This window comes from Acomys minous, assembly GCF_964271855.1.
Source record: "Acomys minous genome assembly, chromosome: 9".
Lineage (NCBI taxonomy): Eukaryota > Metazoa > Chordata > Mammalia > Rodentia > Muridae > Acomys > Acomys minous.
Window position 1 is genome coordinate 3552372 of NC_140490.1, and position 21291 is coordinate 3573662.

The window sequence follows — 21291 nt, forward strand, 5'->3', positions numbered from 1 at the left end:
CGTTGTAGTAAAGGGCTGGGAAGGATCTTGCGGCCAGCTGGTCTCAGCTGGTCTCAGCCAGGCATGTCCAGCTGGTCTCAGCTGGTCTCAGCTGATCATCTGCTGAGGCCAAGATGCAAGAATATCAGTGGAAGCTGTCTGACGTCACTCAACTACAGGAAGAGGTTTGCCTACAGTTTTAGAGTGTAGTTTCAAATATATTAAATTTTAGAATAACCCACACGCCAGTGGTATGCCATCTGCTGGACTGCTACTCACTTATTTTTTCCTAGTGTTTTCTAGGCTCTTTAACAACAGGCAAAACTCCTCACAGTTTAATATTAAAGGAGAGTAGGATGGACTTTGCATGTTCAATGCAGTTTTCACTTTGCAAAAATACACACATCCACAGGGGGGAAAAATCGGGATTTGCGTATATAAAATGTCAAGCGTGATTGTGTTACCTGTGGGTGGTAGGGTCCTGGGTAGATGCAAGGTCCTTTTATGAAGGCTTTGTAATCAGTCTGAAATACTCTTATAAACAGCAATAAATATAGAGTAAAATGTTAATTATTTATAAAAAGAAAACCAAACCCACTGAGAGCTGCTTTCCTGTTCCCTCCTCCCCCCAGGGAACTCTCTGAAGCTCAAGGGCTCTTGGATATAGTTTTGAAGGTTGGGCCTCTGTGGTCTTCATCCTTTGTTGCAAATCAGAAGTCGTTCCTGAGGTAGAGGACCCCTAGACCATCGGACCCCTGGACCAACGGGAGGACTCAGTTCTGTAAAGGGGCAGCATAGCTACTTTCCTTTCTTCTACCACAGATAGATTATAAGGAGGTGAGGAGGCAGGGAGTGCTGCGAGTGTCTGGAAAGACATCATGGTAATGTGTGCATGTGTGGATGGGCACAGTGGCTACACTTGTACGGGCCAGAGGACAACCCCAAGTGTCATTCCTCAGACAGCGTCCCACTTTTCTCTGAGGGAGTCTCTTATTCTCTGGCCCAGTGTGACAGGCCTGTGGTGAGTCCCAGGGACATGCCTGCCTCTGACTGCCCAGATCTAAGATTTTAAGCAAGCTTCACACCCATTTTTTTTTTTAGAAATATGCACACGAATTCTGAGGGCCAAGCTCAGGTCCTCTTGCTTGGAAGCGATGCGCTTTACCCTTGCTCTCCAGCTCTCAGACCATGGAAGCTCAGGGAAGTGTAGAGACATCAAGGCCGCCGTGGCTGAATGTAGCATCAGATTGTACTGAGGACATGAACTGCCAGCCACCTCTACACCAACATTACAGAGTATGGAATTAGTAAGTGGACAGTTAATATCATCCTGGATGTAATTTTCCCCCTCACTTTTACTTAAAAAATTAAATTTATTCATTTTATGAGCGAGTGCTTTGCCTGCATGCATATTTGTGGGCCACATGAATAGCTGATGCCTTTACAGATCCTAAGAGGGTACTGGATTCCCCAGAACTGGATGCTTGTGAGCCATTATGTGCGTGCTGGGAAACAGAGCAGGGTGTCTTGAGAGCAACAAGTGTGCTTAACTGCTGAGCCATTTCTCCAGCTTTAATTTTTTTAATGGACAAAGCTGCATATATGTATATTGCATAGCATTCTTTGACATATTTGTTCATTGCAGAATGGATAGCCAGCTAACTCAACCTGGTTAGTGTATGTATTGCCTTAAATGTGTCTGTAGTCATAACCCTTAGTGTCCAGTCTCAAGTATAGCAAACATCATTATCTGTAATTAGCCTGTATCCTCTGATCTCTATAATTCAGAACCATGATTACCACTCCTGTGGCTACACTGTTTGTTTTACTGTGAAATGTTTCAAACGCACTTTTTGAGCCAATTAGCCCCCCTTTGAAGAGTTACCAAGTAGTGGTCTACCAGAAAATGCCACCAGAGGGCGCCACATCACTTAAGGAGGCCTTACTCTGTCTCCCAACAGATTCGCAAAGACCCATTTTTCAAAGGATCAGTACTGACCAGGTCCAGGCCAGAGAAAAGAAAGCCCAGTCAGGGCATCTTAATTGTGACATTCCGCCAACATCTACACAAACAACCTTTCGTGTGCTTGTTAGACTTTGATCATCCCACTCTTTAAGTTTGTGTGTTTATGCACTTAGCTTCATATGCTTCTTTTCAGTCTATTGGGAATGCCCAGCTTAGATAGTTAACAGATTTGAAACCCTTGGCTTGCTCTGGAAATGCCCATAGACGCCCATGCATTTGCTAAAGAGCCTGGGAAGTTTTTATATGTATTTACAGTCAAATAAATGGCCCCTATTGTGAGTTTCTACTTTTGTTTTGGCTTTCAGTGCTTGTACAACGACTCTCAATACCCAACCTGTAGACACACCTGCAGTAGGTAGCTTCCCATGTCGCAGGCTACCGGAGGAGTAAAAAGACAATGAGTGGGTGTGGGTGACAGATCTTATGCAGGCTGGACGGGGTCTGCCTCTCGGGAGCTTGGCCGCAGCCTGGCTGTCGGTGAGGCCCTCTGAGGGAGAGTATAAAGACTGTACAGAGAGTGTACAGCAGAGCTGAGGGGTTGCTGCGGCTCAATGGTCCTGATTCGGCCTCTTTCTGAAGGGCTGTGTAGGTGTGCAGAACAGCAAAGCGGAGGCAGAGCTCCCAATTCCTGCCTCTTGCCACAGTACACTGTAAGAGCAAAGCACAAGGGGCCAGAAGATCTGGTCCGAGTTTGTCCAATTCAGTGTGTGTGTGTGTGTGTGTGTGTGTGTGTGTGTGTGTTTGCCCAATGCAGAGCGCTTGGAAGCTGGAGGTTGATGTCAGATGCTTTCCTCAATCACTTTTCCACCTTAATTTTGAGACAGGTCTATTCACAGAATCCAGAGCTTACATTTATTTATTTATTTATTGGCTCTGCTTTCTGTGCAGCAACCCGCCTGGTATCTATGTCTCTCTCTACCACCCAGAATTGAGATTACAGTAGCATATCACCATGCCTGGCTTTTATGTGAGTGCTAGGTGTCTGAACTCGGGTCCTCATACGTGTGCAGGAAGCACACTACTCTCCAAGCGCTCGTTCTCTCTCTCTCTCTCTCTCTCTCTCTCTCTCTCTCTCTCTCTCTCTGTCCTGACTCTGGTTTCTGGGTTTGTTCCAGCTTTAGATATGAACAGCACAAGTGTGTGATACCCCAGGGTTCCTTTAGAATGTGAGGTTCCCTCCTAGACAGAAGGCCAGGAAGAGCCGCTTTCTAAATGGCTGATGAGAGCCGGGCAAAGGCCTGATGATCTCTACTCCTAGTGGCTGGCAATACGCTCATTCTGTGTCTCTAGTCAGGCCATTCAGGGAGATGGTCAGGGACAGGTGATTGCAATGGTGGGAGGATAGTGACCTTGATAGTCAGGGTCTCTGATGAGTTCTGAGTGAGGCATGGTCTTGGACAACTCTAGAGATGCTGAGAGCTTCAGCCAGCAAAATTGGCTGGTTGTGAGAGAGCAGAAAGAAATGGGGGTTGGGGGTGGGTGTCTCAGGATCCTTCTGGAACCCTCTAGAAGGATGCCGAGATGATGATGATAATGATGGCGATGATGGGACACAGGTGGGGACTTCACATGTAGGGAGACAGAAGGCACACAGTCACTAGCCTCCTGTAAGTCACCCTGATGCTGGTGTTTCAGGGGATTTAGGTTGTTGTGGGCATTGGCTAGAAAAAACCTGGAGATTGTGGAGGCTCAATTCTTATTACTGTGGGAATACATTCTGAAGGCTTCCTAACCCATGAGGCAGGGGTGTGGGGGGGTGAGGGGCGGGAAGGGGTGGGGGGGAGTGGGCAGGGTGGGAGAGTACCTGTGATTTTTTAAATGTTAAATCTTGGAGTTAAGTAAAGTTCCTAATTCTTGGGGTGTGTTAAGGCACAGAGGCAGCTACTGAGAACGCTAATGAAGGAGCCACAGTCCCACAGCCACTTGCCTTTTGCTCCAGCCTTTCCAAGTTCAACTCTCCCAGCCTTATGCTGGAGAAGACCCAGGGCTGTTGCACCCAGCACAGAATTGTGTGGAAGCAGCTTTCTTAGCTCAAAGGATCATGCTGGGGCTATCGCCTCCGGATACCACGGGGAGGCAGAGTCTATTTCTCCTTCTGGGAAATGCCATTTATAGCTCTCTTCTTTAAAACAATTTGTCCCCCCCCCTCTTTCGGGGTGTGTGTGAACATGAGTGTGCACCATAGCACGCCCATGGGTGTGTAAAGAACAGTTAGCAGAAGTCATTTTATTCCTCTGACAACGTGATTTTTTCAGGGACTGAGGCCAGGTGGTCCGGTTTGGAGTCAAGCAACTTTATCAACTGAGCCATTTTGTTGGTCCTCCTTTATATACTGATTTTTGGGTGCAGGGTGCAGGGTGCGGGGCACCACACACTCAAACACCTTTACCTAATTCCATCTTTTCCCCTATGACTTTGGCCTTACGTCTTTTCTAATGGATATGTATACTGAGCTCAAGGAAGGTACCAACCAATTTGATACTCAAATATCTTTAGTGACTGCCAGGTTTGGCCTTCCTTGGCCCTTTCCTGCATCTGAGGGTGTGGCTGACCAATGATTTAGGTAGAGACAGTTTGTCCAGGTAAGGAGGCTCACTTGGGCCAATTTAACATAGGAAGAGTTGAAAGGAACCCGGGAATTCCAATTAGGCTATAACTAATGAGCTGGAAACTTTGGGGAAATCACCGTGGGCAACGAGGGGAGAGTGATCATCTACGTTTTAATTAGCACAGGAAAAAGTTGTGGTCCAGCTGCTAGACTGGAGAAGAGGCGCCTAGAGGGAGAAGTTTCTCTGTGATTCCAAAGGGGGACTGGGAGTGGGGTGGGGAACAGGGGCTGCGGAACAAATTTGGATTCCTTTCCCTTAAAGGGGAGAAAAAAGGGAAACCAGAAATGTGGGACGACAAGGAGAGCGCGCATCATCCAGTTGCTCTTCTCACAGAAGTCTAAACTAAAAAACAGGGAAGTGACCCTGTAAGGAACCCACTGCCTATTCAGTCCTGTTCCACACCAACGGACAGGTTGTCTTCTTTGCGTGCTTTCATATCGCTTAACAAGGAAACAGCAACAGCAGCAGCAGCAGCAACAACAACAACAACAACAACAACAACAACAACCCCACTTGCCACTGGTTGAGGTCACAGACCAGCGACAGACTTCCAGGGGCCCACGCACTCATGTTGTGGCACCTAGGAAATGGGGGAGCTAACTATAAGTCCGCAAGTGTACTCTCTTGGCTAGGGTCTTCGTCAGTTTCCAAGGCTGAGGATCTAGGGGCAAGTAAGTCCATGGAGTCCAGTTGACAGCCAGCCACTCCTCCCCTCCCCATTACTGCTCCTTTGGGAAAACCGTCCTACCCTGGGCACCTAGTGGCTTCCTCTTGGGGTACCCCTCTGAGCCCAGGGGGGCGCAACACCTTCTAGGTACTGCATTTGGGCTGGGGGCGCTATACTCTGCTCCCTGAAAGGTTGTGTGTTTGGGGGCCCGCATGCCTGACCACCTCCACATAACCTGCGGCCCCTACTCAGCCCCAAGCCGTGGCGAGTCAGCCCGGTGAGCCTCCTCCCCTCCCGCTTCGGGCGGCTTGAGCCCGCGCCCGCTCCAGTTGCTGCAGCTGCCACTGCTGGAGGCTGCGGGGAGCGCGGGGCGCGCGCCGAAGAGGCTCGGGCTGCGAGAACGGGGACGAGGAGGAGCTGAGGAGGCGAGGAGGAGGAAGCGAGCGGAGGCAAATGAGGCTTGGGGTCGCGGAGACCCGGTCGGAGGGGGTCCGGCAGATCGCAGGCTAGCGGGAAGCAGAGGCAGGGCAGCCGGCCGCAGCCAACCTGCCGCGGCCCCGCGAACACAAGAGGCGGCGATCCAGGATCGGAGGAAGGGTGGCGCGGGCACGCCCGGGTGGGAGGGCGCGGATTCTCCGATCCTAACGAGCTGTCGCCTCATCACCCGAGAACTGCGCGGGGACGGGAGGGGGACCCCAGGCCCGGGCGCAGCGCACACGCGTGGCGCACGCCAGGCGGGCCGAGCGACGCCGAGGGCTTTCGGGATCGCGCGCGCGGAGCTCCAGGAGGCACAGACCCCGGGCGCGGGTGGCCCGCGGCGCCCCCTGGGCTCTCTGTCCTCCGAGCAGCCCCGGGGGCGATCCGGGCCCGGGTCGGGGAGTGGGAGTCTCCCACACTCATCCCCTCCCCCCCCGGGCGGGCCGGCGGCCCGGGGGAGGGCGGGCGGCGGCGCTCGGCTGTATATATCTCCGCGCACCCCGCCAGGTCGCGCACAGAGCCCCGAGCCCAGGCGCCTCCCCGCCCCCCTCCCCGCGCTCCGCGGCGGCGGCGGCAGCAGTAGCAGCAACATGGCTGTTGATGGGTGTTCGGGGTGGCGCTGGCGGCGGGAGGAGCTCCCCCGAGCCCCTGCGCCGGCCGCCCGTTGCTAGCTATGGCAAACGGTGGCGGCGGCGGCGGCGGCAGCAGCGGCGGCGGCGGCGGCGGCGGCGGTGGAGGCAGCGGTCTTAGAATGAGCAGCAATATCCACGCGAACCATCTCAGCCTAGACGCGTCCTCCTCCTCCTCTTCCTCCTCCTCTTCTTCTTCCTCCTCCTCCTCTTCCTCCTCGTCCTCGGTCCACGAGCCCAAGATGGATGCGCTCATCATCCCGGTGACCATGGAGGTGCCGTGCGACAGCCGGGGCCAACGCATGTGGTGGGCTTTCCTGGCCTCCTCCATGGTGACTTTCTTCGGGGGCCTCTTCATCATCTTGCTCTGGCGGACGCTCAAGTACCTGTGGACCGTTTGCTGCCACTGCGGGGGCAAGGCGAAGGTAACGCGCGCCCTGGGCGCCCGCCCCTGCGCCATCCCCGCCGTTTCTCATCGTCCCCTGCAGCCCACCTCTGCTCCGCACCGCGTCTTGCTTCTTTCCGTCCCTGCCCTCCTTGTCCCCGTCGCCCGCCCTTCGTTTCCCTTTCCCTGCGCCCTCGGACTGGGGCAGCGGTCTGTGCGCCAGGGGTGATGAGTTAACCCCAGCCGGTGTGCTCCGGGACTCAGACCCCCGCTCTAGTTCTCTGTTTATTTATTGTAAGGTTATTAGTGGCTGTGGCCGGCCGGGATGGGGGCACATGTACCTCTCGGTGCTGTGGAGTGAGGAGAAGCAACCTAGCGGGGACAAGGAAACTGGAAGACCCTGGGTGCATGCTGGGCACCACTTACTGGCTGCGGCCAGGCTCCTCACGGTGGGCAAGCCAGGGAAGATCAGCTCATACTTTAGGAGCTTGTTGGGGAGATGAGTTCTTGGGGTCCCAAAGAAGGGAAGGTCCTTTGAGCAAGGGAGAACATCTCTTGCATTTTGGGAAATCTGGGGCAGCAACATGGCTAGAGAAAGTGGGGGCACAGACGTCAATAAAAAGTTGGGAAGACCCATCCCAGAATGGGGTCAACCCATGGAGAGTCACTTTCTAAACGTGGCATGGTTGCAAGTCTGATGTCACCGCCCACTCCATCCTTTACATTTTCTTTGCGGGAACATTCCCCTACTTTCACCGCTGCCTCTGCACACCCTTCCCAGGCCACCCACTTTGGGTCCTCACAAATGCAGTTCCAAGTACGATGGCTGCCCGACTCAGAGTCTAAGGGGCCGCTTTACGCAGCAGCCCTTTCTTGGCACTTGGTTGTGGCTGGAAGTCGCCTTAAGCTATTCCTGGCAGAGACGCCCACCCGCACTAGAGCTCACATCTTAGATGTATGGTTGCTAGGCTGGCCTGTGGCCATGTCCCTAGAGGGGTCCCTGTCCACCACCTAGCACTGACTGGAGGTGGGGGACTGGAGGTGGGCAGTGTTTGATAGAGAGCTATAGAATGAATAAAAGAAAGAACTGGAAAAAAAGAGGGAGCTGAACTGGGTGCCTTCTTTTCTCGTAATTCTCATCCAAGAGGATTTCACACCACCCATTCTTTTGTAGGGAGGAGATATCTAGGGGGGATTGTGCAAGACATTAATTTTGGTCCCCAAATGTTCACACCTGCTCTAGTAAAGTTAATGCCGGGACCCCCTCAGACGTCACAGGGCTCAGCAACTTGTAGCAGGCTCCAGCTGCTAAGGAGAGTGTTAGGCGAGGGGGGAAGGCTGACTGAAACCCAAGGGCAACTGAAGCACTCTGTGTCATTAATTATACATCACCGTAGGTGCTGGGCTCAGCTGTGTTTTGTGGCAGCACATTTGTGTTTTGGAAAATACTGGTGTGTTGGAATAAGGGAGGAAAAAGAAAAACCATCTCCTTCGCCTCCTCTTCTGGTTGCTCTGAAAGCTTCAAATGGTGGCTGGCTGATTTTGTTTGGAGTCTTCTTCTTGACGGCATAGGGTCCCATTTTCTTTTCAAGGAAAAAGATCTCTGGCCCTTCAGAGAAGCCTTCAGATTAAGCAAGGCTCCTACAGGCAGAGCCAGGGATGCCTTCTGCCTGAGGAGACTTAACTACAGCCTGATCACAGACTCTTATTCACTCCCTCCCTCTCCTCCACCTCCGGCCAGTTCGGGGAGTGTCTCCCTCACAGAGTGAGATTTGGCAACTTTTTTTTTTTTGAGGGTGGGGTGGGGAGGTAGCTCACAGTTGCATTCATCCCAGTTATTTTCTATATGGAAGTGATGTGGGTTGACTTAAAAAAAAACACCTACCTCCTATGTTTCAGAAACTGAGCAATTTTCTTCATAATGAAAACTTTTTTTGTCATCTCGAAGGGTTAAGCGCTGTGTCTGACATCTCTTTACTCTAGGGGGTACCCTGTGCTCGTATAGTGCTTGTGATGACGTGCTTCTTAGAGAATTTACATAAATAATCTCTTTCCTAAATAATGACCAGCATAGCTTCTCTCAGTTTTCTCAATGTGTAATGATAATTAAGAAACAATCTGTACATGTTTGTCTACCTTTTTTTTTTCTTTTGGCTTTAAGACCAGCTGAGTGCACATAGTTGAGGGTTTTCTATACAGAATCAACCTGAAATGAGCGATAATGGTGGCTGATTGGAGTGTTTCAAGGCCAAAACAGAATAGCATCGGGCTGGTTTTGATATCATGAACTCTTTTAGAATCTTGCCCAGTGCCTTAATACCTGCCTCTTGATTAATTCAATTAACTTGTGTGTCCTCCGCCCCTGTACCCAACAATGGTAAATGAGGCTTCTTAGGCGCTTTCCTTCCTGCCTTTCAGGCTCTGCATTTGTTTTGCAGCCATCCTCCCTGCTTTTCCAGTATTTGGTAGTTTTGTCAAAACTTGGCACAGAATAAAGAATTCAGCACAACTTTATAACAGCTGTACTGCTGGTGACCCCAAGCAAACCCCGGCTGCCTGTCCACAGAAGTGTCACTCCCCCCACTGCACCCAGCTTCTATCCTGATCCAGTGTGGTTTACTAGGAACCGGAGTTCTGGGGATGCTGTCTCCTCAGCTGCTGAAAGGACCAGGGAGACATGTTTCAGCAGGAGCCCGGAACCCGAAGTATTTGCTCTTTGGGTCTGAACCATGGTTTTTGATCAAAGGAACCCAAGACTGTGGACATACATTTTGGGGCCTCTGCTCATTTGTACCGTTGACCTTCAAATACCATATAGTTAATGACTTCATCATTTAAAAAAAAGATGGTGGACTTTGTGGGGGGTGGGAGGACGGGGAGGGGTGAGGAGGAACATTTATGCTGGGTGTGGCGGCACATGCTCGTAATTCTAGTGTTTGAGGACAGAGGCCAGGAGGATCGGGAGTTTTAAGTCATCTTGGACTAGGTAGCCCCAGCCTGCCTCAAATACCTTGAGAGTGAAACAGAGTAATACCAGCAAACCTCACCCCCAATCCCTGTCGGAAGGTGCACACAGCCTTCCCAGCACTATTCTTTTCTGAGCTTTCCCCACAGTGTTGCTTCTCCCGGCTACCCTGGGTTTCGTCAATGTGTGCTGGTCATTTAGCCATAACATTTTGAGGTTCAACATAGTCCTAGATTGTGGTGGGCAGGGAGGCTATTCAAGCAGTCTGCATTCAGCCTCTCTGGTCTTTGTGAAATCTGACGGTTGGATGCCGTGAGTTCCAGTTCCCTCCCTGCTGTGGGACCCCACACAGGAGAATGAAAAGAGTGGAACTTCTTGGGGAAAAAGCCCAGTGGGCTTTGCAGTTCTCCATATCCTCTTGGGATGAGGCTCCTGACCACTTATGTGTCGTTTTCTTGTCTGGTGCTTCTTCTAGCATGTTCTCTGCTTCTCTGTAAATGTTTAGGGAGACAGGCCACTTGTGGATGGGCCTCTGGTTCACTGCAGGGCCTGCACGTGGCCAGGCAGAGACTCACTGATAATCTCACTCAGGGCTAGCCTCCCTCTAGAAGCTCTGGCTCCGTCAAGGACGGCCTGCGTGTTGTCTATTATTGAGGTGTTGTCTCATGACTATGTCTGAGGAAACAACACATTTTCTCTGACAAGATCGTGACTAATATAAATATCAGATCCCATTATGGCTTAGTAATTACTCAGGGTCTGGTCTGGTGCATTCAATCAGGACTGCGGCACCAGCACCCTGGAACTCTAGATTCCAGATTGGCCCCAGTGCGCCTTTCCTCTTGTCCTGGCAATTGCCAGCACCGGTGACCTTCACATACTCTGTTTGTGATCAGATAACTTGAGGTGGCCTGGGAGCAGTTCTCAGGCCCCGGTCATGGGGGAACCTGACTTGGTCTTGTCTGGGCAGCTTGCTCTCATTGCTTATTTAAAAAAAAAATCATTTATTTTGTTTTATGTGTATGTGTGTGTGCTTGAGTATATATTGTGTGTGCATCAGGTGCATTCAGGAGCCGGTGCGGGTTAGAAGAGGGGTCGGATCCCCTGGGATTGGGAATTCAGATGACTGTGAGCCACCATGTAGGTGCTGGAAACCAAACCTGGGTCTTCTACAAGAGTGGTAGGTGCTCTCAACCGATGAGCCATCTCCGACCCACTTCTGTGTTGTTTATTTATTTACTTTTGGAGGCTATTTTAGACTCTATGGTTAATTGACCCAGAATAAAGGCTACTGTTCCCAATAAGGAAGGTATCTTTGGCTGACTGTGAGGTCAAGCCTTATTTCCTCATCTCCCAGAGCGGCCCATTGACACTCTGTAGAATTCCTATAAGAAGTATCAGTGTAGCGCCAACAAACGCCTGGCGTGAGCAGGCCTCTTGGAAGCGAGAGTCACCAAACCTCCACCAAGTGAGAAGCAGTTTTCTCTCATTCGTTGGACAGCAGCTGCAGAAGGGCACAGACTAGAGCAGAATTTTGGAGCCAAAAGGAGCCTCCAGACCTGAAGGCATGAGTCAAGTCACCTGTCCAAAGTCACACTGAGATTGGGGCTCCTGGCTTTAGGTTGCTGCAGGTTAAGGTGGTCAGGTCTGTGGAGGGTGCCTGGACAATATGGTTGATGTGTTGTGATGAGAGTGTGGGTAGGCACTGGTAGTATTGGTGTGTCAGAGACTGAGGGCTAGCAGAGGGAAACATTGTAACAGTCATCTGGAGATGAGGCTTTTCAACATGTCCTTGAAGAGGGCAGGCTCCAGCTATGGTAACCCAGGTTGCAGCTCCCAGAGCTATGTCCCTGCCCCCTACCACCCCCACCCCTTGCACGCCCCCGGGGATGTGGAAGTCTCCTAGCCAGGGGTGCTGTGTACCCAGACCAGCTTTTCCTTGGCAGCCTCCACAGCAGGATTTCCCAAAGTGTGTTCCACCCTTGCCCTTGATGTTACCTTGGGAGGAATTGGTAGTGAGGGCCTGGCTGAGTCTCTCCCCGGAAGATCTCATCACAGGCTTGCAGAAGTCTGGCGGGTAGGGAGCTTGTCCTTGCTTTGAGCAGCATTCTTTGGCTTCCTTTTCTAATATGTAGTGACCGAGAGTCAGTCTGTGACCTTGGAAAGGACTTCAGTGCCATGTGCCTCAGTTTCCTCACCTTTAGATTGAGCACAGTTCTGTGATTCTTTCACTAGCCTCACTGCACAGTCTTCCAAGAAGACATGGGGCTCTATCTTCTGCTGTTGCCGCTGGAGGAGAGGAAGAGACACCTGCTATTTGGCCTGAGAGGGAAGGGAGGCCAGGCCCAGTGTCCCCTCACCCCCCCCCCCCAACTCCCTGACACTCCCGCCCCCCCCCCCCCCCCCCCCCCCCCGCCTTGCAACTGTGTTCTTTGGGCTGGGGTAGTCAATAGGTGCTTTGTGTTAGGGAGTAAGTGTTTGCTTTAGGGTTCACTGCTTACTCTGACTGCCCCTAACCCCTCCAGTTTTTATGCCTGTCCTCTCTTTGAAGCAGTCAAGATGGCACTGAATTACAATGCCAGGGCCTCCTTCCCAAAGTGGGTAGCAGGGGTGCCCTGACTCTCAGTGGCAATGGCTGTGCTAACCTGTGAATTACAGCAGCCAACACTACCTTCTCGGGACTTCAGAGCTGTAGCGCCCCTAGAGAGACGCCTTTCTGGTTTGTGGGAAAGGGTTGTGTTTGTGCAGTGACACCACAGCCCTGGGGCATCCTGGGGAACTCTGAGACTTATGGAGAAATCTCTGAGGGTCAGGTAAGGCCAGTCTGCCGTAAAACCCCTGACATTCCGTTGTGGTACACAGCAGGAGCAGACCAACAGTGTCTCCCTCTCCCAAGATGCCTCAAGGTACTCTTGGCTTTGGGCTCAGTGAGAAGGAAATTCCGGGCCTCATCTTCCTGGGCATAGCTTCATGCAGAGAAGGTCCCAGGAATGTCAGTTGGGCTCTGGTTTCTGCCAGCAAGGGCTGGAAGGGGAATCTTGAGCTTTCATGGGTAGAGGGATCGCCTGGAGGGTTGGGGAAATGGTCTGGTGTAGAAGGCCCAGGGAGCAGCCTGAATGGCTGCATTTCTGTGAGAGGCAGGCATCGCTGGTGTTATGCGGAGTGGTGTGAGTGAATGGCAAGCGCAGGTCCTCTCTGAAGATGGACTTCCCATGGATCATGGACAGTCCCAGCTCTCCTATTGCATGAAGGGGGTGGGGGCGGAGCAGACCGGACAAGGAGAGGAAGGTTTGCTGTCATCAGGCGTCATGGTGAGAGAATTCGATGAGGTGTTCTGGGTTTTAGGGTGGAGGGTGAGGCGGCTGCTGGGTTGGATGCTCATTATCGAAGCTGACTTTTGGGGTGTCCTATCCCAAAGAGCCTACAGGCCTGCGGCTTTGGAGCTGGCTTCTGGTAGCCAGGGTGGCTTTCTGAGGTTTACAGGGTGTGGCCCGCCAGTTACCAGCCAATGTGTGAGTCCTCCTTTTTGCCAGTTGGCCACACTGCTAGGTGGCGTGGCTTTCCAACATCCAGGGTAGCAAGTTAGCCAAGCCACCATTTTGTAAAATTAAAGGCTCCAGCCAGGGGTGCATGGTGTGGGGTGGTCCAGGAAGCCAGCTGTGGGTTGTTCCTTCTGGAAAGGTTGAAGTCAGGGCATTTTTCCACAAGGACCCTGGGTAGATCTTACCAAACAAGAGAGAGGCTTCCACTTTAAAGGAATCTTAGAGGGGAGGGAGTGCTGTCTTCCTAGTAGACATCTTTTTTGACATCACAAGGGTGTTCATGGCTCCTGCTGCCAGAGACTTCCCTCTAGATGTGCTTTTTATGTTGTCCCATTGTCAAAGGAGGGGAACCCAGAACTCCGGTCCCTGGCAGCAGCATGAGAAAGGGCCTTCAGGTCTTCTGGTTATTAGTGCTGTTGGTTTTTGCCTCATCTAACCTTATTTACTGTGCTGGAAACTGAGCTGCGTGCCAGGGAAGAAACAGTGAAGAATGTTTCTGACCGCTTGTTCGTTTGGACTCAGAACCATCCCAGTGAGCTGAGCTAAAACCAGGTCTTTTTTCACAGGGAGTGGACACCTGTGCGTGAGCCAGAGCTGTCTGCAGAGTCCCTGAGGGCTGGAACTGAGTTATCTAAAAAGAAGTAGAAACTTAGAGTGGCAGGAATATGTTGGGACAGATTCAGGTGTGTGTGTGTGTGTATGTATGTGTATGTGTGTGGTGTGTGTATGTATCTGTGTATGTGTGTGTGTGGTGTGTATATGTGTGTGATATGTGTGTGTGTGTGTGTGTGTGTGTGTGTGTGTATGTGTATGTGTGTGTGTGTGTTCATCCAGAAGACAGTCTTAGGTGACATTCCTTACTCATTATCCAACTTTCTTTAAAACATTTTGTTAGCTGGACTCAGTGGCACACCCCTGTAATCCCAGCACTTGGGGAGGCAGAGGCAGGTGGATCTCTGTGAGTTCCAGGCCAGCCTGGTCTACAAAGCTAGTCCAGGACAAGCCAAGGCTAACACTGGGAAACCCTGTTTTGAATCCCCGCCCCCAAGTTTTTGTTTGTGCATGCTGTGGCGCATATGTGGAGGTCAAAGGACAATTCAGGAGTCGGTTTCCTCTGTCTGCCTTTACGTGGGTGCCCAGACCTACACTCGGGTTGTAGGGCTTGCTCAGCAAACCTGCCCCTCCTTGTTTTTATTGAGACAGTTTCTCTCCCTCTCTGGTCTGAATTTACCACGTAGTCTGGGCTGGGTGGCCATAGAGCTAGTGAGCCCACTCACCCTCTCGGTAGTGGGATTACACACACACACAAGCCCCTCCTTTAACATGGGCTCAAATTCAGGCCCTCACGTCTGCATGGTAAACCCTTTTGACTGAGCGACCTCTCCAGGCTCATCTTTTTATGTTTTGGTATCAATTGTCAGAGACTCTTGAGAAGCTCTGAGAGAGAGAGAGAGATAGAGATAGATAGATAGATAGAGAGAGAGAGAGAGAGAGAGAGAGAGAGAGAGAGAGAGAGGAGAAGAGAAGAGAAGAGAAGAGAAGAGGAGAGGAGGGGAGAAAGAGGAGAGGAGAAAGAGGAGAGAGAGGAGAGAGACATGGGCTTGATTTGGTGACAAGCTTTGGTGATGAAATTAAAAATTGCTTGATTCATTCTAGATTTTCATTATTCAGGCCAACATGGTGTCTTGACTAGTGGGTGGCAAAGATTTAGTCCTCTTGGGCAGTTTTGCGTAAAGAGGCTGAGTTGGTGGAGAGGCAGAAGGAGAGCGTCAAAAGAATGCTCTTGTTCGGATGGAATTTGCATTGTGTTTGGCATTATTTGGTGGTTGTCTTTGGTACATTATGTCTAATTGCCAATTTGGAAATGTAATTGGCACTCTAGGGCCAGAATGGATATACTTAACATCCTCAAGCCGGGCCCGGGAGCCATCTTCCTGTGCGATCTTATTACCTGTGTGACTAATGCTTCTGTACGTGGCCAAAGCTGAAATTATTTAAAATGTCTTATTTACTTCCTGTTTTCTTTTTTGTTTTGGCAGTACTGGACTAGAACCTAGGGCCTCGAGCATGCTAGGCGAGTACTCTGTTTCTTGAGCTTGCCCTTGACCCTTTTTTCCATTTGCGTGTGTGTGTATGTGTGGTCTTTTTGGGGACAGAGTCTTACTATCTAGGTCAGCTTGGCCATGGATTCATGGTCTTCCTGCCGCTGCTTTCCTAGTGCTGGCATCACAGTTGTATGCCACCAACCCTGCCACCCATATTTTCCCCAAGCTATTTCATTGGCTTTCTTACCTGGTTTTCTTGGGGACTCAGATCCTGGGGATGTCATCCTTTGATGGTCAGCAGCAGCCTGTGGCCCTTTCTTCTCCTCTGCCTTCCATCTTGCTGTTTTTCCCTTGCTTCCTGGCTTCTTGTTCTATGGAACCTGGTGCCACTTAATTTTGCTTTTGAAAGACACACACTATAGCACAATGCTGCCATGTAGGCAGAAGTAACTAGAAGAGGTGCTGCATGATTCTTCTATGGTAAAAGTTTAATTTGAAGAGCAGAAGGATTTTTTAAATGAAAATTTTAATTTTAAAGCTGGGTGTGGTGGTGCATGCCTATACTCAACACATGGGAGGCTGAGGCAACAGGGTCATTAGTACCAGGTGGCTCAGTAGTGAGATCTTGTGGTGGGGGGAGGAGGGAGAAAGATTGTGACTTAAAATCTGTCCGATACCAGGTGATATCTGGAGCCATAATTTATATTTTAGCATTACTATTTTAAATATTTATCATTATTTTCATTTACCTATAGTCACATGTGTTTGTGTAGATATACGCTACTTGTGTGGAGTCCAGAAGAGGGGGTCATATACTCTGGAGCTGGAGTTACAGGTGGTTGTGAGCTGCCTGATGTGGGTGCTGGGAATCGAACTCAGGTCCTCTGAAGGAGCAGACAGCAGTCTTTTTTTTACATTTTTAATTAAAAATTTTTAATTAATCTATTTACTTTACAACCCAATCATAGCTTCCCCTCTCTCCTCTCCTCCCAGTCTCTCCCTCCTCCTCTCCCTCCTCCTCCCCTCCTCTCCCTCCTCCTCTCCCTCCTCCTCCCCTCCTCTCCCTCCTCCTCTCCCTCCTCCTCCCCTCCTCTCCCTCTTCCTTCCTTATCTGAGTCAGGGGTGCCACCCACGGATATCCACCCACCTTGGCATATCAATGTGGAGTAGGACCAGGCTCATCTTCTCCTGTTGAGGCTAGACAAGGCAGCCAGTTAGGGGAAAGGCGTCCAAAGGCAGGCGACAGAGTCAGAGACCTGCTCCAAGCAGAGAACAGTCTTAGCCACTGAGCCACCTCTTAGCCCACCAATAATGCCATTTGCATAAGAGCTTTTAGGGCAAGGGCTTCTGGGATGTTCTTCTCAGAATTGTGTCTAATTGTAGAAAGCCTGTTCAGCCTGGATGGCTCTTTCTTTGACGTGAATGGATTTCAAGTTGAGAGTCTGACTATTCACCAAAATTTCCTTACCATATCTTATTCTTGTTCTCCTGTCCTCCCGAGAGAGCCGGAAGTGCTCCCTCCTTGTCTGGGAGTGAACTTGGGGCCTGGGTGACAGGGAGCTGGGTGGTATGCAGATGTCGCCTACACTGTGGGGACATCAAACGACCTCACTTGTAATGCTTCTGTGCAGTCAGCTTGCCCTCTCTGGTCTTGTCTTGGGTCCCCCCTTCCTCTGAGACAGTAAGGCTCCCGCTTTCAAGTCCCCAGTTTGCCTGACGCTTGTGTCCTTGGAGATCTGTGTAGTCTTGCTGCAAGCTGTGGGTGGAGTTCGCTTTTCTCTCATAGTTCTTCGTGGGCCCTGAAGTCACTTTTCTTTTTTTAATAGGTGGAGTTGCATGCAGCCTGTTCTGGTTCTGAACTCGCTCGCTATGTAGCTAAGGATGACCTTGGCCTGCCTCCGCCTCTTCACTGCTGGAGTTACAGACGGCCCCACAATGCCTGGTTTAAGACTTGCTTCCCTTGAGTCAGGGCTTTGTGTGTGCTGAGGAAGCACTCAACCAGTGAGGCTACACACATCTCCAGCCTACAGCCCTTCCTTCATCAACGAATGCCTCTTAGCCTTCGCTCATAAAAGTTTGGCTTTCTAAGGCTTGTAGGGTTAGCCCTGGACTCAGCCAAGGGCTGATAGGATTTTGGGGTCGTGCCAGGAATCTATAGGTGGGGTGTGAACCTTTTGCTAAAAGCTGGGGCTGGGCTCTGCTTTCTAGGCATAGGCTCTGTGAGCCCAAAGGAGACAGAAGAGACATTGATCTTGAACCTCTTTGGGACTTTCTTGAGTAGAGCCACCTGTTAGAACCAAATATTGTCCTAGTCCCACCAGCTTCTTATTTCCCCCCTTCTCCTGGGCTTCCGTCCCTCTGCACCCCATTCTGATGCATGAAGAAATGTAGAAAGAACTAGAAATCCTCATGTTAGGTAAAAAAAAAATACAGGCTCACAGAGGCAAATTCTGTTTTTGTCAAGTCCCATGTTCTCTCTCATGTATGGAATTTAGATTTAAAGTGTGTGTGTGTGTGTGTGTGTGTGTGTGTGTGTGTGAGACAAAAGTGGAAGAAGAAACTATGTAGAAGGAGGAAGGGGACCAGCAAGGGTGAAGGAGGACACTGAGGGAGGGCAAATGAAAGGAAAAGCATAATGGGATATATGTGTGAAAACGATGTCGCATGAAACCCATAGCTTTGTATGCTAACTAAAAATTAAACTTAAAGAGGACCTAGGCAAAGAGAAAGAAGGAAACAAAAAACCCAGAAGCGTACAGGAGAGGGCAGGATGTGTGGAAGGATACAGAGACAGTTGCACCAGGAGCAGTGGCTGACGCGTCTCCTCCGGAGCTGGAGGTTGGATCCATGCGCTCATGTGCGACTGACACAGTTTGTTTGCATTCATCCCACCACGTTGGTCGGATTTGAGTATGTCAGGCTACCTCACACTCCAAGGAGTGGATCACACCAGTAGGAAAACACTGGCCGCAGTGATTTTGTCTTTGCAACAGTACAGGTTTTCACAGATGTTTTATTCAATTAACTGGGATCCATTGCCCCATGGGCCCCTGTGCCCCCTCTGTGCCACACCTGTGGCCCTGTGCTAGTCCCCCCCCCCCCCGCCCCCGACCCTGTGGCCCTGTGGCTTGACATTAAGAGTTATGAGCTTTATGGGATTGTTTTTGTACAATTGTTATCCTAGACTGTGAAAAATAGGACTTCTCTTTGAGGGGCATTGCTGCAGTGATTTAAAAAAAAAAGATTTATTTCACTTTCAAATTAAGTGTCTATGTTTGGGTATGTTCATATGAGTGTGGGTACCTTCAGAGGCCAGAAGAGGGCATTGGGTTGCCCAGAACAGGAGTTACAAATGGTTATTAGCTACCTGACATGAGCGCTGGGAAATGAACTTGGGTCCTCTGGCAGAGCCGAAAGTGCGCTGAACTTCACATACCTCTTTGGCCTTTGCGGCATCTTCTTAGCTTCTCTTTCTGAGCCTTTAGGAACTCTGAAAGGGAAAAGTGGCCATCCAGAAATGTTCATCTGAGAGTTCAAAGATGAGGGTCCCAGGGGCTGGCAGAAAGACTTGAGAATGGCGGGGCGTATCCTCCTGTTAGGCATCCTGGTCACCGTGGACCAGCGACAGCCCTCCTTTGTCTTCTCCTTGTGCACTTCCTTTCAGTACCTAACAGAGTCGTGCTAGTGGCCTGGGAATTACAGCCACTACTCACACGAATGTTGGCAGCCACAGCTGAGCAGGTGACAGATTCTTAAGGAGCGCAGGAATGATGATGTCTCTTACCAAACCCACAGGAAAACTCAATGGTTTGCCTCACTCTTAAAAAAAGAAATCCATTTTAAAAAAATATTCACTTGCAACCTATTTTCCTCATAAGATTTATTTTTTGACTTCAGAGTTTTACATTTTTGTCCTTATTCTTGAATACTGTTGAGTTCATGGTAGAAAATGTAGGCCAGACAGAGGCATTAAAAAAAAGAAAGAAAGAAAGAAAGAAAGAAAGAAAGAAAGTGCGACTTTACACCTGCTGGGATGAGTACTGTAGGAAAAGTCCAGAAAGATCACAAGTGTTGGAGAGGTTATGGAACCCCTGGAAGCTTGGTTGGAGGGTTTTTACAAAATTAAAAAATTAACTTACCATGATTCAGTGTTTCCATTTCTGGTTATATGTCCATAACCCCAAAACCCCGAATGATTTCCGTGTGCTCACACTAGGGGCATATTACCCATGCTATCCCAAAGAGGCAACCACCCAGAATCTACCAGAAGGCGTCAGGAGAAACCAGACGTAGCATGAGCACTCACTGGGCTGTTGTCCTGTTGTGAGAGGGAAGGGCTTGCCTCGTAAGTAAGGTGGACCTTGAGTGTGGACCTCCAGCATGCTGAGTTCGGTGATGTAACCTAGACACCTAGGAGACACCTAGGGTTGTCAAACTCATAGAAACACATGGTTCCTCAGGGTAGGGTCATCAGTCATTTAATGGGGACAGAGTTTCAGTTCTGCAGATGAAGACCTTTGGAAGATGGGTGCGTGCACCCCAATGTGAGTATGTTTGCTACTGCTGAGCTGCACAGTGAAAAACAGTTAAGAAGGTAGACTTTAAAAACTATACTGTGTTTTACTATTTTATATCTAGATGTTTTGCCAGCATGCATGTTTCTGTGCCACATGCGTGCAGTGCCTCTGGAGGCTAGAAAGCACTGGGCCCCACTGGGACTGGAGTTACAGATGGTTGGAAGCAGCCATGTGGGTGGTGGGGATCGAAACCGAATCTTCTGGAAGAGCAACCAGTGCTCTTAGCTGCTGGACCATCTTTCCAGCTCTAAGAAGGCTGAACAATGTTTTATTTATTTTTAATAACTTAATAATTATTTTTGTAATTCTAATACTTGGTAGGCTATGGCAAGAAGATCTTGATTTCAAGGCTAGCCTAGGCTAAGAGATAATGTCAAAAAAAGGCCCAGGGATGTGACTCAGTGATAGAGCACTTGCCTAACATGCAAAGGCCCCTAGTATGATCCCCTTCACTGAACACACACACACACACACACACACACACACACTTTTTTCAACAAGGAATGCCCCTGGAGGTAACCAGTATTGTCCATGGGCCCATTTACTTTCCTGGATCCCTCTTATACTGTGACCTCAGTTGGCCACAAGGTGTTCGCTTTTTTCCTATGGGCATCCAGACCCTTGAGAGGCTTCTGGCCTTGTTGAGTAGGCCAGCCAGCAGCAGGATGAACAGCGACCCTCTCTCTGCCCAGAGTCTGTCTCATGGGTGTATGCTCTTACTGTATTTCTGTAGTGTTGGGCATTCAGCTCAGGCCCTGAGCCAGCCACTCCACCGGTGAATGGCGTCTCCAGCTTATCTCTGCTCTTAGAGAAGACTTGAGGGCTGAGCCATCTTAGAATTTTGACTTTGACACATGACATTGGACAGCTACAGTGTCTCAGACAAGACATTGTCTGGGTCTTGGTCTTCTCAAATATAAATTGTTCTTGATTTAATGATTTCTTTTTAAAGTACAAAGCCATTTAAGTCAGTTTCAAAGCTATCATCTTGCCTTTCAAGAATCCCATTACTTGAGGCAGTGGACCCGGGGAGTGGATTTTGTTCTACTGAAAAAAATCACAAAAGTGGACTTTGACTGACATGTTCCCAAAACTTTTATGCTGACTTTGATGAGGAAACACACTTGAGAATTTCCATATGAGGTGGTATTAAGGAGATGGAGCAGAGGCTAAGGGCACTCACTGCTGCTGAGGAGCACTGAGTTCGGTTCCCAGCACCCAGGTCAGGGAACTGCCTGTAACCCCAGCTCCAGGGATCTGAGGCTCCGGCTTCTGGGGGTACCTACACTTAAGTGCACATACTTGTGCCATTCCCCAGCCCCCAGACACCCCCACAATTAACAAATAAAATATAGCTCTTACATATTTTAATCTGAGGACATTGGAAATA

At 50.0% G+C, this 21291-nt stretch overlaps 1 protein-coding gene across 19 annotated transcripts in view; it reads left to right on the plus strand.

The window, feature by feature from the left end:
- The first annotated feature begins 6189 nt into the window (after positions 1–6189).
- The window catches only part of KCNMA1 (potassium calcium-activated channel subfamily M alpha 1), a 700634-nt gene continuing 685532 nt past the window's right edge, over positions 6190–21291 (plus strand). For 12 of the 19 annotated variants that reach the window (XM_084794305.1, XM_084794311.1, XM_084794312.1 and 9 more), the window contains exon 1: positions 6294–6812. In XM_084794305.1, coding sequence (XP_084650431.1) covers positions 6432–6812 — 381 coding nt within the window. In that variant the 5' untranslated portion in view covers positions 6294–6431. Of the gene's footprint in view, positions 6813–21291 lie in introns of all 19 variants that reach the window. The other 7 variants (XR_014781481.1, XM_084794299.1, XM_084794301.1 and 4 more) reach the window with 5 other exon arrangements.